Here is a 17,194-nt window from a genome sequence, read left to right as displayed (position 1 = left end):
GATGGATTTATGGTTCCGATACATAGGCGATATTATCTTATTGAATAGCAGCTCATGTAAAGATTGTAACAGACTTCTCCTTGAGCTAAATAGCTTGAATGATAACATCCAGTTTACTGTGAAACAGAACATTAATCGATCTCTGCTTGTCTTAGATCTGTTTATTATGCTTCAAGAGAACACTATTAGTTATGATATTTATAGAAAACCTACAACTTCAGGCATGGTAATTTACACTCCTGGAAATTGAAATAAGAACACCGTGAATTCATTGTCCCAGGAAGGGGAAACTTTATTGACACATTCCTGGGGTCAGATACATCACATGATCACACTGACAGAACCACAGGCACATAGACACAGGCAACAGAGCATGCACAATGTCGGCACTAGTACAGTGTATATCCACCTTTCGCAGCAATTCAGGCTGCTATTCTCCCATGGAGACGATCGTAGAGATGCTGGATGTAGTCCTATGGAACGGCTTGCCATGCCATTTCCACCTGGCGCCTCAGTTGGACCAGCGTTCGTGCTGGACGTGCAGACCGCGTGAGACGACGCTTCATCCAGTCCCAAACATGCTCAATGGGGGACAGATCCGGAGATCTTGTTGGCCAGGGTAGTTGACTTACACCTTCTAGAGCACGTTGGGTGGCACGGGATACATGCGGACGTGCATTGTCCTGTTGGAACAGCAAGTTCCCTTGCTGGTCTAGGAATGGTAGAACGATGGGTTCGATGACGGTTTGGATGTACCGTGCACTATTCAGTGTCCCCTCGACGATCACCAGTGATGTACGGCCAGTGTAGGAGATCGCTCCCCACGCCATGATGCCGGGTGTTGGCCCTGTGTGCCTCGGTCGTATGCAGTCCTGATTGTGGCGCTCACCTGCACGGCGCCAAACACGCATACGACCATCATTGGCACCAAGGCAGAAGCGACTCTCATCGCTGAAGACGACACGTCTCCATTCGTCCCTCCATTCACGCCTGTCGCGACACCACTGGAGGCGGGCTGCACGATGTTGGGGCGTGAGCGGAAGACGGCCTAACGGTGTGCGGGACCGTAGCCCAGCTTCATGGAGACGGTTGCGAATGGTCCTCGCCGATACCCCAGGAGCAACAGTGTCCCTAATTTGCTGGGAAGTGGCGGTGCGGTCCCCTACGGCACTGCGTAGGATCCTACGGTCTTGGCATGCATCCGTGCGTCGCTGCGGTCCAGTCCCAGGTCGACGGGCACGTGCACCTTCCGCCGACCACTGGCGACAACATCGATGTACTGTGGAGACCTCACGCCCCACGTGTTGAGCAATTCGGCGGTACGTCCACCCGGCCTCCCGCATGCCCACTATACGCCCTCGCTCAAAGTCCGTCAACTGCACATACGGTTCACGTCCACGCTGTCGTGGCATGCTACCAGTGTTAAAGACTGCGATGGAGCTCCGTATGCCACGGCAAACTGGCTGACACTGACGGCGGCGGTGCACAAATGCTGCGCAGCTAGCGCCATTCGACGGCCAACACCGCGGTTCCTGGTGTGTCCGCTGTGCCGTGCGTGTGATCATTGCTTGTACAGCCCTCTCGCAGTGTCCGGAGCAAGTATGGTGGGTCTGACACACCGGTGTCAATGTGTTCTTTTTTCCATTTCCAGGAGTGTATAATTCTTCAAACCATCCAATACAATGCAAAATGGCCCCGTTCAGATCAATGCTGCGTAGTGTCCGCCAGAAGCCTGTGAGCATGAGTTCAGAGTAATTCAGTTCATGGTCCACAGCAACTGATATGGGGCTGACTTTATTACTAACATTAATAGGAGTGTTTTAAAGAACAATAGTGGGAAGTGTAATCCTTCTGGGGTCCGAAGATTGCTTGAGAGTTCCATTGCCCTTGCCCCCATGCACAACAAGTCCCTTAATGGCAAGGTTTTCTCTTAGAATACCGTACTACAGTAATGTTTCCAAAAGAAGAGTTCTAAAAATATAGTTTCAGACTACTTCATTCCTAGAAATAATGACCAGAGGTTCAGACCCAAGGAAGAGTCAAGTTTAAAAAAGCTGTAAATCTCATGGAGTATATTGCAATACATGTGATGGGTTTAGTTCAAGGTACATTCGTCAAACCAGTAGACATTTTGAGATATCCTTTAAGGAGCATATTAACAACACAGGCTCAAAACCAGCCTTAAATGCCTACTGACAGGAAACTGAGCATTCAGGTATGGATCTCGCCTCTATTCTCAAATAGCTACATCAAGAAGACAAGGGTAATACACTTAATATTTTGGAAGAATTGGAAATTGTCACTCATTGAAAAAAAATTCCAATGAAACATTTAATACACAGGTGGATTTACACCATAGAAACATTTTGTATAATTTTGGTTTGTTTAAATAAATAATTTATTGAATCCTAGTAGCATATTCTTTACGCATTGCCTTTAGATGTCAGTATATTCATCCCCTCGCTTGATGTAAATTGGTCAGCCACTTTCCATCCTTCTTGTTGGTACACATGACTTGGTCCTTCTGTAACTTTGTACATGCACCATTTCCTGCAGTTAAACTTAGTTTGATGCCACATTACCTCCCTGAGGGGTCTATGGATAAGGTACATGTTCAGCATTGCTTCTTACTTTATGGTTCTTACTTGAAGTTAGACTACATTTATTTGATTTGTTTATTCGAATGTTCTTATGGCACTTACGTTTTTTCCGAGTTATGCCCTTGTTTTTTAGGTTTCCTTTGGGGGCCAGTCATTTCATCTTCAGTCACTCCTTTACCATCAGTTACTTACATTTACTGCTTTGACGACGAATGATGGGACTTTGCTGTAACTGATTTCCTGTATGTTATAGTTATTTAAAAGGTAATGTAAGTATAACATTCTTAGTGGGCTTATGTGATTATGATCACTTATTTTTTTATGGCAAAGCATTGTTAGAATTCATGAGTAGAAAACAAATCAACTTCTGAATTGCTGTTCATTATTCTTGCCACTGAAAATTGCACAATTGTCTTGTTTCTTGAAGACCTGAGCTTTGTGAATAAATCTTGAAATTTGTGTTGCTGACATTGAGGAGGAGAATGGAGAAAGATCACTTACATTTAAATTACCATGAGCCAAATTGTTACAGATAAGTAATTGAAACAACTCAACAGTTATTCAAGCTACTAAAACTATACTTCCATGCAAATTCCACATGTACAGTCTTCTCCTTTTTGGCTAGAAATGATTATAGACAACTACAACAAGTTCTTGCATATTACAGACAGTGCACATTGTCAGTTGTGTTAATAGAACTAATCTCAATATGAACATATTGATCTGAGTGTTAAACACACTTTGTCTTTGCCAGTAGTTTTAATTATAAAATGTATTTTTACATTGATAATCCACAATTCTCACTTAAGATAACTTGGTGGAAGATCAGGGCAAAGAAGTAGGAATAAAATATATCTCTTTTAATATCTTTTTCTCTTGTTTTTCATCTCTAAACTATTGGGATTTCATCTTGGTTTTCTAGCAGTACGATGACTAATTAACTATCTGCAGGTTGTAATGACTTTTAATTCATTTCTGAAAAATTAAATGTAACTCAGTATCTGCAGGTCCAATGCTTCTATCATCTGTGTGACACTGACCTATTAAAAGTTTATGATATACCTAGTCACATGCAGGCTGCAGATCTAAAAGGACATATGAAATTGTATGCTTCACCTGTGCAGCTGGCAGTACTCATAAAAATTCTTAGTTCTCAGATGTGTGTATAATTCAGTTTGATTTCTGAGAGCAGTTTTGACTTCCCGATGCTCTCAGTCTGTGTGCACCCCTTTAATTCAGTTTCAATGCATCTTTAATTCAAGTTGTGAAACTGAGAATACCAATTTGTGTAAAAATATCTGTGGAAATTTGTCTGAGCTTTCTTTGATTACAAAGCGATGTAATTAATGGAACTAAGGAAATTGAAAATCCACTCCAAATCATAAAATTTCTTGGTCACAGGTCTTGAGTAGCAATTAGAGTATGTTAGATTTTTTGAAGTCCCAGTTAGGTCATAGGTCCCATTGGATTAGAGCAGGATGTGGAAGGAAATCAGCCATGTTGTTCCAAAGAAACCATCCCGGCATTTGGCTGGAGTGATTTAGGGGAATCACAGAAAACCTAAATCTAGATGGCCGGGCATGGGTTTGAACTATCGTGCTCCCAAATGCTAGTCTAGTGTGCTAGCCATTGTGCCAACTTGCTCGATGTTACCAGGTTGCCGTCAGGCCGAACAGAAGCATTAGCATATTTGAATTATTTCCCATGCTGAATAAATATATACCTTTGCTTCCTTTACAGCTTAGAATTTGATGTAATAAATGTTTCCGCAATTTCAGGAAGTCCACAAAATTCATGCCAATGGGTAGGAAAGAATTGCGTCAGGACACATGGTGGACCAAGCTGCAGGCAATGTGTTAATCGATATATGTATCAAAATTTATAAAAATCAGGAAACTGTGTGTGAACTGTATTTCAGTTTTCAGAATGAGATTTTCACTCTGCAGCGGAGTGTGCGCTGATATGAAACTTCCTGGCAGATTAAAACTGTGTGCCCGACCGAGACTCGAACTCGGGACCTTTGCCTTTCGCGGGCAAGTGCTCTACCATCTGAGCTACCGAAGCACGACTCACGCCCGGTCCTCACAGCTTTACTTCTGCCAGTACTTTACTTCTGTATTTCAGTTGTTGTTTTTCCTCAATCCCACGCATTTTGTACAATGTACGATGGGTGGTCAGTAAGTAAAACACCACATTTATTTTCTTGGGCAATTTCGGTGGAAAAAATGCAGAATTTCTGGTGGGACATCATGGAGTACTCCCGCTTCAGCCCGTATAATTTGAGGAAATTCTGAAAGGTGGTGGTGCTATAGGTAGCCTTTAAAATGGCATCTGTAATAGAGGTGCTTTCCAAGCAGACAGCTGTCATTCAATTTCTCTCGGCGGAAAACCAGAGCTGTGCAGGTATTCATAGGCACCTGCAGAATGACGTATGACACCAACTCTTTATACTGTGCCAGGCATATAAATTCTTATGAACAATCTCCATTAATCCATTAGGTATAGCGTTACCAAGTGAAGTGGTGCAGTGATTAGTGCACTGCAACTCGCATTCAGGATAAAGATAGTTCAAATCCACATCCACCTATTCAGATTTAGGTTTCTGTGATTTCCCTAAACTGTCCAAGGCAAACGCCCAGGTGGGGTAGTTCCTTTGAAAAGGGCACGGCCAGTTTCTTTCCCCATCCTTCTGTAATCCAAGGTTGTGTTCCATCCCCAATGACGTCATTGTCAACGGGACGTTCCTTCCTTCCTTTTAGTTTATTCAACAATTGCACATTAATTTCCAATGAACAGCAAAGTAATTTTGGGTATACATGACTGCAGAACTTGTGCTGCTGTCTGTATAGACCAAATTCTACTCTTATCTAGGGATGGAATCGACTGCTACCTTGAATACTGATGACTCTCAAATGTATTATAGAACTGCTTAATTCCAAGGGAGTGTACTCCGACATATGGCTTCAAAACAATTTTTTATTGCATCTCATACCAGCAACACAGTATATGCTAATATACAGGCTTAGGAGAACCTTGGCTGCTGCTTGCCTTGTAATGATCACATCCTCAGTATCTGATTATCTAAAATATTTATGGTTTATTGTAGAAGTTACCTGGATCTTGAGGGCCAGGAGCAGACAAAACATACTTGATGTATGAAATTCCTCATTTTCTCTTATTTGTAAGTCCACTCCAAGCCATTCAGAGCATGTATCCAGCAGAGGAACCAATCCAGTCTATCTAGCACAGCCTCATTTGTTTGCAACATCTAGTGAACATGATTATGTTCAGCTGGATATCATAATATTGTCACATTTCATCCTGGATATTCCGCTGTTCTAAAAGAAGACATATCATGTATTTCATGTAGCGGTTTGACAGTAGTTAAGATTACCATTGTATTTTTCTGATTTGGGATGAAATTTTTGTTGATTCACTTCCATTTGATTTTTCACAGTGCCTGGCCGCTTGTATGAAGTAAAAGAGTATTATCTGGAGCATATACTAAAACAGTAAGATTTTCATTTGGAATAACCTCAAGAAAATCCAACTCAGCTCTACATTCTACTTTTATAAACTTGTTCATAATTTTTCAGGACAAAATACATGACCAAAAAAATGATGCAAAGTAAGAAAGAGCTTGAGAAAAAAAAGGACCAGAGTATGAAGTTGGAAAAATGGACAAAATCTGCTATGGATCCTACACTGAAGGAACAAATTAATAAGAGTGAGAGGAGAGCCATTCTTGCTCCAATCCTTGGACAACAGACAGAGGTAAATTAATTGTAGTGTCAGGGCAGTTGGAATTTATGTAGAGCACAAAGTTAGCTTCAAGATAGTTTAGTCATCAAAAAACATGTTTGTTGAGTTCAACAAATTTTGAGTTACTTATATTTATCACTAACTAAAATGTGACGTACCAGTAAGTAGTTATATTAAGTCATTGTTCATTTAACTAATGTTTTTATATTTGTTATCAAATAGCCACTGCCAGAAAAGACTGAATTAGAAAAATGGTTAATCGAAGAGATGGATCGCTGTATTTTGGAAGCTTGGCTGTATGGCACAGAGGATTCATTCACACAACTTCTCCACTTAATGCTATCTGAAAACGTCTCAGTAGATTATCAGGTGAGGGACATTTAAATTGTGCGTACATGTTACAGCTAAGGTTCATGATAGTATTCTTTTGGGTTAGCCCTTACTAAAAAAACTTATAGACAGTGTGAATATTCTGTAAAAGTGTTTTAGGAAGTGTTGTATGATTTATAGAATACATTGCAGAAGTTTTTATGAAAACAAAAGTGTGTTTTAAAATGAGAAATTAGACAAAAACCTCACAGCTCGATGATTTTACTCTTAACGCCTCAAGCCAGGAACATGAGCTTATGCCTGCATACCATGTTTACCTTCACTGGCAGTAGCCCAATCACATACTCTCCAGTTGTAGTCTTGCTGGTAAAACTGTTATCACTCTACCATCTGTTGATGGTACTTCATATGCCACGTGTAGGAACGTTTGTGCTGATGTACTGTTAAAGTCCTTACTAGAAGCAAGTCGGAAGAAATGGGGCTGTATAAACTGTCCTACTTTAAAGAAAAAATATGCGATGGTACATGAAAATATTTAGAAGCCTACTAAACATTTCAGTACGCAAAGCATTTACTGTTTATCAAGCCATTTAAACATCAGAGGAAATTGCACAGACAAGTCTGCGAATCATAACCTAACTGCTGGAAACTGATGGAAAGAGACTGTTTGGTAAACTTTGTTTCAAAGATTACTTCAATGTGTACAATATTGAAAGTTTATTTTAAATGAATATGTTTGTGTTAGATATGAAAGGCCTTTTGTTAATAATTTCTGAAAATTTCAGTTATATTTCTACAGATAATTCCATAACTAGAGCAAGTAAAACACTTCATACCTGTACTGGTGGTCTAGCTAAACTACTGACAGTAGGATAGGCACAAGCACAAAAACTGTAGGCTTGAAGTGCTAATTTTAATGGTAAATTGGAGGTATCTAGTATGGTAATGTAGCCACAATCCGTGTATGTTGCTTTCAGGTACACAAGGAACATAAAGTTAAACAAAACTAACATGTGACTATTGTGATACATGAAGATGTTCCATAATCTATTATGTCATACAATATTAAAACCTACGAGTAAATGAATCTTACTAAAATCACAATGAACTGCCAATACTTACTTTCCTGGTCTGTGACTCCCAGTATTTCCAATACACACATCTAAACTTGTGAGGGATAATTTTCCTGATACCTGATTTCCTGCATTTTTCAATATATAAGTAATTTGTGATGTTATTATAAGCGTCAGTTTACAGATCCACATAACTGGAGTTCGATACATGTTCATCATAGGGTTTTTATCTACAAGGTGTACAACTTTGCTTCCACCGTTTGTCGATAGGTGACAACAGTGGTAAGTAGCGGCCAAAAGAACAGATCGCAGACTTCAGGCAGTTAGCTTCGACCTCGGTCAATATAATCTCATTCAAACATAAGTCGATTTGTGTCTGAATCATAAAGTTGTTCTTGATTGAAAATGTCAGTTTATGAGCCTAATTCTCGTCATTTGTGGGAGGTGTTACTATTTTGTTTCAGTATGAAGAAAACAGTGGCTGAGTCTCATCAAATGCTCTCAACTACGTATGGTAAGGCTGCTATTAGTGAAAGAATGTGTCATGACTGGTTTCAATGCTTCAGAAACGGTGATTTTAACCTCGTAGACTGGCATAGTTCTGGAAGAGAGAACGTTTTCGAAGATGCAGGATTGGGGACATTGCTGAGTGAAGACTCACGTCAAACTCAAGAAGAATTGGCACGATTAGTGGGAGTGACACAGAAAGCCACTTCAAAATGTCTCAAGGCTATGGGCATGATTCAGAAAGAAGGAACTTGCGTCCCGTGTGAGCTGAAACCAAGAGACGTTGAACGGCGTTTGTGTGTTTTTGAACAGTTGCTTCAGAGGCAAAAACGGAAGAGATTTCTGCATCGCATTGTGACCGGGGATGAAAAATGGTTTCATTACGATAACCCTAAATGCAAAAAATCATGGGGATATCCCAGCCATGCTACCACGTCGACAGCCAAACCGAATATTCATGGCTCCAAGATCATGCTCTGCATTTGGTGGGACCAGCTCAGCGCTGTGTACTATGAGGTGTTAAAACCAAGTGAAACAATCACAGGTGCTCGTTATTGAATGCAATTAATGCTTTTGAGCAGAGCATTAAAAGACAAACGGCTGCAATACAGCGAGAGGCACCATAAAGTGGTTTTGCAGCACAACAACGCTCGACCTCACGTTGCAAAAGATGTCAAAACGTACTTGGAAACATTAAAATGGGAAGTCCTGCCCCACTTGCCGTATTCTCCAGACATTGCTCCCTCTGACTATCACCTATTTAGATCAGTGGCACATGGCCTGGCTGACCAACACTTACAATCTCATGAAGAAGTCACAAATTGGATTGATTCGTGGATCGCTTCAAAAGATAAACAATTTTTTTGATGCATGATTCATACACTACCAGAAATATGGAAGAAAGTAGTGGCCAGTGATGGAAAATACTTTGAATGATACATGTGTAACTAATTTGTTTCATTAAAGCCTCAAATGTTGGGGAAAAAATGGCAGAAGCAAAGCTGTACATCTTGTATAACTTTCACTTATTTCACCTCTGCAACGTGAAATGTGCATCATAATTTTGAGTGTATGTTGAACAGTAGGTGCTCCTATAACTGACTGAATAAGTCAGTTCAGAAGTTGAAGGAAGCCAGGGGTAAATTACCTGCAATAAGACTATATCTCATAAAATACTGTGGCATTCATGTCAACCTTAAGTTTGATGACAGCTTTAAAGGATTTACAGGTGCTGAGATAAAGGCCAAGTAATTCTAAAGCCAAATTGACGAGACATACAAGATGGAAGAAATAATTTGAAAGTTAACACTTACCTCCAACAGACATTCAAATGAATAATGCACTTTTGATAACTGACTTCTCAAACCTGGAAGCCAAGCTTTAAGGAATAACAAGGTGTTAATGGAGAAAATGTAGGTAAAGAAGGTGGCCAAAAGATTTGTGGTTTTTGTGTTCATAATTATTAAAAATATAAATACATAAATGATAAAAATGTAATATGACAAAAAAGAATACAGGAAAAGGTTGTAGACATTGGTGGAGAGATGTTGGCACCATTGGTTAGCTGTTGAATATTGTCACCATTGGTTAGCTGTTGGAAAAACAGTTCAGACCAATAGGGGTTAGGAGATGGTCCACATGAGGTGGGCTCAGGATATTCTGTGCTGAAAGTTTTCACTTCTAGGGAAATATGTACCATCTCTTTTTCTTTGTTTGTTAATGCGTGCCTGCTGTATGGCTGCCAACAATTGTAAACTTGTTCAGTCTTGCTGGGGACATCCTGTATTGAAATTTCCCTTGACACAATTGTCTAGTTCTACAGTGTGGTAGCAGATGTCACTAATGGTAGAGAAGCAGGCAAAGGGCAGCCCTTCACTTTTTCCTTCAGGAAGGTCACTTATACCTATATGAGCACCTGACTCATAATTTTTTGTGTCATGATGCAGTGCATCAAGTTATAATTAATTGTACAAACTTAAAGTACAGCCTGGAAACAGTGAGTTATATGCGTAAGAAAAGACTGATAGAGAAATTCATTGGTAGTGCACATTGCTTATGGAAGGCAGGAATTTATTTATTTAGTCTTTCTTTCATCCCCCCCCCCTCCTCTCCCCCCCCCCCCCCCCCCCCCTCCAAGAAGTTCAATGTTCTCCCAATCAATGTCTGTGAAATTTCTGCTTAATGCTAAAATTTGAGGTAGACTGTGTCATGTTTTCAATCTCTTAATGAAGAATTATAGTGTGTACTAAAATAATTATTGAGTCCAAGTATGACATGCAGGAAATTGAGTCAGACTGATACTGGCTTAAGGAAGGTAATGTTGAATAATGAGACTAAGGAACTACAGCAGTTATTCCTTAATAAGGACCAAGGATCCAGTTAAGGGGAGATTGACTGAGGGCTGAACCAGAACGAGGAAGTTGCAAGATGGTAATGAAATATTGTAGTAGGAATGTTGTAGATGGAGTTGAGGAGTTATTAATAGCACATCAAAGATAATTGACTGATTAAATATATAATGAATGTTCCAGAAGAATGTAAATAATTTGGGATTAAAGGAGACCGCTCTCCGAATAGTAGAAGTGTTGAGTCGTTGACAGGCACAAAAGGAAAACTTTTGCACAAGTGTGCACTTGTGCACGTGCACGTGCAAGTGCGCGTGCGCGCACACACACACACACACACACACACACACACACACACACACACACACACACACACACACACACACACAGATGATTGAAATGTTGGAGGGAGAGGCAGGAAGTGTGTGGGTTAGGAATGCGACACATGAGCATGATGACTTGACTCCTACACTTTGAGCTTCTGTTTTGTCTACATTGCGTGAAGAAGATTGATGTATTGTACCATGTCGGAACTGTGGAAATATCTATTTTTGTTTGACATATAAATATTTCATTTTACTTTAAAAGAGGTTGACATACACAGCAATGTTTCAGAGAAAGTGTTCATTTTCGAGCATGTTTTAGTGAGTGTTGACTTTGATGAGTCACAAAAGCCAGATCATAATTATATTAACAATTTTGTTTGTGCAATTTAAAGATACAACCATTCTCTACTTACAGGCAAATTTTCATTTTTTACCGTTCAGTCATTTTCTTGTAAGGTATGTAGATGTAGGTATCCACATTTCGTGTAATGGTGATATGTGTAAACAAGACAATAAGTGTAAATGCAAGCACTATTGTTGCTTTTCATAGCTGTTATGTTTCCATGTTTGTAAATCTTTGTAAAGCACTAATATCAACTGTTTAATGTATTTGTTTTTGTGTCTTTGTGTGCATCCTGCTCCCGATGCTATGTTGCCATAGTATTTCCATTTAATTACTCATGGCTGCAATGTTTACATTGGGACTTTCCTTCAGATAGGAAACAATTGTGCTGCAGTTCACTTTTGTGTATTCATGTGAGACAGTCCTTGTGAAATTATTAGTTGCCTTTTACTTGGCTGCCGGCCGAAGTGGCCGTGCGGTTAAAGGCGCTGCAGTCTGGAACCGCAAGACCGCTACGGTCGCAGGTTCGAATCCTGCCTCGGGCATGGATGTTTGTGATGTCCTTAGGTTAGTTAGGTTTAACTAGTTCTAAGTTCTAGGGGACTAATGACCTCAGAAGTTGAGTCCCGTAGTGCTCAGAGCCATTTGAACCATTTTTACTTGGCTGAAACAGCGCCTTTTTTCGTAAAGTTGTGAAAAGTGCATGGTAAGCAGTTTTCATGTTTACTTAGTACTTAGAAGGGAATTGGGGGGGGGGGGGGGGGGCAGGACACAAGGAGTTCTGTATCAGTGTAGAGAACAGAGCTTATGAATGTGTCAGTATTAGTGAAAGTACAGTGAGACAAATTTTGAGAGAATATAGAGAAGCTTGTATGGATGAATTTACGCAGGGAGTCATAAGAAGGAAAATCCATGACTTCCAGCAGTAGTATTTGTATAGTAAAAGTTGAAGACCAAAGTGATAGACTATCCCAATATGACGATAACAACCCTTTTGACATGCTATTTGGAAATTGGGCTTCAGATACAAAAAGTGCTACAAAAACCTGTTGTGGTCTTAAGTCCAGAGACTTGTTTAGTGCAGCTCTCCATGCTACAGCATCCTGTACAAGCCTCGTCACCTCTGAGTAATTACTGCAACCTACATCCCTCTGAATCTGCTTAGTGTATTCATCTCTTGTTCACCCTCTACGAATTTTATCCTCCATGCTTCCATCCAGTGGTAAATTGGTGATCCCTTGATGTCTCAAAATATGTCCTACCAACTGATCCCTTCTTTTGGTCAAGTGGTGCCACAAATTTCTTCGCCCTCTAATTCTATTCAGTACTTTCTCATTAGTTACACGATCTATCCATCTGATCTTCAGCATTCTTCTGTAGCACCACATTTCGAAAGCTTCTATTCTCTCCTTGTCTAAATTATTTATCATCCGTGTTTCACTTCCATACATAGCTACATTCCATACAAATACTTCCAGAAAAGGCTTCCTGACACTTAAATCTATACTCAATGTTAACAAATTTCTCTACTTCAGAAACGCTTTCCTTGCCATAGCCAGTCTACACTTTATATACTCTCTATTTCAACAACAATCACTTATTTTTCTTCCCATATTGCAACACTCATTTACTACTTTAATCGTCTCATTTCCTAATCTAGTTCCCTCAGCATCATCTGATTTAATTCGAATACATTCCATTATCTTTGTTTTGCTTTTAATGATGTTCATCTTATATCCTACTTTCAAGACACTGTCCATTCCATTCAACTGTTCTTCCAGGTCCTTTGCTGTCTCTGACAGAATTACAATGTCGTCAGCATACCTAGCAAAGTTTTATTTCTTCTACATGAATTTTAATTCCTACTCCAAATATTTCTCTCATTTCCTTTACTGCTTGCTCAATCTACAGATCGAATAACATTGGGGATAGTCTACGACACTCTCTCACTCCTTTCTCAATCACTGCTTCTCATTCATGCCCCTCTACTCTTATAACTGCCATTTGTTTTCTGTACAAATTGTAAATAGCCTTTTGCTCCCTGTATTTTACCCCTGCCACCTTCAGAATTTTAAGGGAGTATTCCATTCAACATTGTCAAAACCTTTTTCTAAGTCTACAAATGCTAGAAACGTAGGTTTGCCTTTCCTTAACCCATCTTTTTATTTATTTATTTTATAAATTTGTAGGGTCAATATTGCCTCATGTGTTCCAACATTTCCATAGAATCGAAACTGATCTTCCCTGAGGTTGGCTTCTACCAGTTTTTCCATTTGTCTGCAAAGAATTCGTGTTAGTATTTTACAACAATGACTTATTAAACTGATAGTTGGTAATTTTCACACATGTTGACACCTGTTTTCTTTGGGACTGGAATTATTAGATTCTTCTGGAAATCTTGAGGGTATTTCACCTGTGTCATACATCTTGCTCACAAAATGGAAAAATTTTGTCATGGCAGGCTATCTTCATCTACATCCTCTTCCATTTCCATAATATTGCCCTCAAGTACATCGTCCTTCTACAGACCCTCTAAATATTCCTTCCACCTTTCTGCTTTTCCTTCTTTGCTTCGGACTGGCTTTCCATCTGAGCTCTTGATATTCATACAGGTGGTTCTCTTTTCTCCAAAGGTCTCTTTAGTTTTCCTGTAGGTAGTATCTATCTTACCCCTAGTGATATATGCTTCTACATCCTTTCATTTGTCCTCTAGCCATCCCTGCTTATCCATTTTGCACCTCCTGTCAATCTCATTTTTGAGACTTTGTATTCCTTTTTGCCTGGTTCATTTACTGCATTTTTATATCTTCTCCTTTCATCAATTAATTTCAATATCTCTTTTGTTACCCAAGGATTTCTACTAGTCCTCATCTTCTTACCTAATTGATCCTTTGCTGCCTTCACTATTTCATCTCACAAAGCTACCCATTCTTCTTCTTTTGTATTTCTTTCCCCTGTTCTTGTCAATTGTTCCCTAATGCTCTCTCTGAAACTCTCTACAACCTCTGGTTCTTTCAGTTTATCCAGACCCCATCTTCTTAAATTCCTACCTTTCTGCAGTTTCCTCAGTTTTCATCTACAGTTCATAACCAATTAAGTGTGGTCAGAGTCCACATGTGCCCCTGGAAATGTGTTACAATTTAAAACCTGATTCCTAAGTCTCTGTCTTACCATTATATAAACTATCTGAAACGTTCCAGTGTCTCCAGGCCTCTTCCATGTATACAACCTTCTTTCATGATTCTTAAACCAAATGTTAGCTGTGATTAAGTTGTGCTCTGTGCAAAATTCTACCAGTCAGCTTCCTCTTTCATTCCTTACCCCCATTCCACATTCATCTACTACTTTTTCTTCTCTTCCATTTCCTACTATCGCTTTCCAGTCCTCCATGACTATTAAATTTTTGTCTACCGTGACTATCTGAATAATTTATTTTATCGCATTATGCATTTCTTCAATCTCTTCTTCATCTGCAGAACCAGTACTACTGTGGTAGGCATGGGCTTAATGTCTGTCTTGGCTATAATAATGCATACACTATGCTGTTTGTAGTAGCTTATCCATGTTCCTATTTTTTTATTCATTATTAAACCTACTCCTGCATTATCGTTATTTGATTTTGTATTTGTAACCCTTTATTCATCTGACAAAAAGTCTTGTTCCTCCTGTCAACGAACTTCACTGATCCCCACTATATCTAACTTTAACCTATCCCTTTTTAAATTTTCTAACAGTGCCCGATTAAGGGACCTGACATTCCATGCTCCGATCCGTGGAACGCCAGTTTTGTTTCTCCTAATAACGACGTCCTCGTGATTAGTCCCCACCCAGGGATCCAAATTGGGGACAATTTTACCTCTGGAATATTTTACCCAAGAGGATGCCATCATTTAACTATACAATAAAGTTGCATGCCCTCATGAATAATTATGGCTGAAGTTACCCCTTGCTTTCAGCTGTTTGCAGTATCAGCACAGCAAGGCTGTTTTCCTTGATGTTACTAGGCCATATCAGTCAATCATCCAGACTACTGCCCCTGCAACTACTGAAAAGGTTGCCGCCCCTCTTCAGGAACTACACATTTGTCTGACCTTTCAACAGACACACCTCTGTTATGGTTGCACCTACAGTACGGCTATCTGTGTTGCTGAGGCACGCAAGCATCCCCATCAACAGCAAGATCCATGTTCCCGGCAAGAACTCATCTCATTTTCCTGCTACACAGTTATTTTTCCACAAAACACCTATGCTGATGGAAAATGGCTGTGTAGCAGGAAAAAGAGATGAGTTCTTGTGGGAAATAACTCACTTGCAGAACACTAGAATGACACTTACTACACTGATGAGAGTCTGTGTGGTGCAAATCGTACCAGAAAAATTTGGAAGGGAGGAACAAAAAATGAAATGTATGTGCTTATTATATAGGAAGTGTTAAAGACTGAAATGGCTGGGAAGGAAGAATACAAACACTGTCAAGTTCTGGAAAAAAGTATTGTAATGTGCCGCTTGTGGTCTCGCGGGAGCATTCTCGCTTCCTGAGCATGGAGTCCTGGGTTCGATTCCCGGTGGGGTCAGGGATTTTCACCTGTCCAAGATGACTGGGTGCTGTTGTGCCGTCTTCATCATCATCATTCATCCCTATTACTGTTGGAGGAAGGCAATGGCAAACCACCTCCATTAGGACCTTGCCTAGTACGGCAGTGCGGGTGTCCCACATCATTCCCCTACGCTCTGTCAAGAAGCATGGGACTTCGTTTCCGTTTTCCAATGTGCCACATTGGGAACAAAGTTGTGAATGCAAGAAACTACAAAGAGTGATTTAGGAGTGCTCTCAAAAAATAGTCAAATGTATCTGCAAATGTTATAGATCAGGCAGTGTATCACACAATAATAATTCCATTATCACAAAATCCATCTATGAAATGGAGAAAGGTTTCTATTATTGAGTGGATGGAAAGCAATAATGTAGAGCTTCCATCTAACGCCACATCCTATGAGGAATTTACTGAAACAGGCCTACTGGAAAATGGGCAGCTGCACTTTACTTCACAGTAACACCATCTGGAAAACATATTGCACTCAGTGGATAAGAAAATTAAACTACTGTGAGCTTATTTGGCCTATATCATGAACAAGGCAGCAAAGAAGGATAAGAATTTTAAGGTAAATATTATTTTACAGATGTATCTCTCCACAGTGAAAGATGTTCTTGAAAGTTTCTGGAGGAATTGAGTGAGTCATGCTCAAAAACTTGAAAACAGGTATGTATGAAGAGCCTGTAGTTTTGACATAGCAATAGAACTGTTTCTAACCCAAGTAGACTGAATAGCAGAAGTGAGACCTCAGTCGTCAGCCGAAGTGATTGAGGTAGGCTTTATTTGATTCATCGTTCTTTCCTGCAAAATATATTAGAGCTAATGAATTTTTCATTTACTATTAAAATATGCAACATGTTTCGTTTTCATTTATTGAGAGCTGCTTGCATATCGTGAGTTCACTTGCAATTTCCCCGTCTCCTCACAACAACAACTGAATGAGCCAGTGCTGTATTGGTATGCGAGTATGAAGTTACCATTCTTTGCTAGTGAATAGGCTCTTGTCATCCATTAAAACAGTGCCAGTGCTCAGCTATGACAACTACAATCCACCAAAGCCTTACATGGATTACACCTACTAAAGCAGTTGCCTTACACATTCGTAACTGACAACATGAGCAGTATTTATTACTAATGATGTATAATGTAACCAAAAAATGTTCAAGCTTTATACTCATGTTTTCTCTGCCACATTAGCTGCAGTGATAAGCTTAATTTCACCACCCTGCAGGTGACATTATAGCAATGAAATGACTAATCAGAAAATTATGAAAGCCCGCCTTCAAATAGAGAGAGGTTGAACCTTTTAACTG

General features: G+C 39.8%; 1 protein-coding gene across 2 annotated transcripts in view; it reads left to right on the top strand.

Annotated features, from left to right (window-relative positions):
• Positions 1–17,194, top strand: part of LOC126412117 (3'-5' RNA helicase YTHDC2-like) — a 345,826-nt gene that overhangs the window by 88,032 nt on the left and 240,600 nt on the right. For both annotated transcript variants that reach the window (XM_050081554.1, XM_050081552.1), the window contains exons 7-9: positions 6,058–6,112; positions 6,197–6,374; positions 6,585–6,731. In XM_050081554.1, the coding sequence (XP_049937511.1) occupies positions 6,058–6,112; positions 6,197–6,374; positions 6,585–6,731 (380 nt within the window). The remainder of the gene's footprint in view (positions 1–6,057; positions 6,113–6,196; positions 6,375–6,584; positions 6,732–17,194) is intronic.

Source organism: Schistocerca serialis, chromosome 7, assembly GCF_023864345.2.
Source record: "Schistocerca serialis cubense isolate TAMUIC-IGC-003099 chromosome 7, iqSchSeri2.2, whole genome shotgun sequence".
In the NCBI taxonomy this organism is placed as follows: Eukaryota; Metazoa; Arthropoda; class Insecta; order Orthoptera; family Acrididae; genus Schistocerca; species Schistocerca serialis.
The sequence above is the reverse complement of the archived record's forward strand: the minus strand, read 5'-3'. Positions and strand labels throughout refer to the sequence as shown.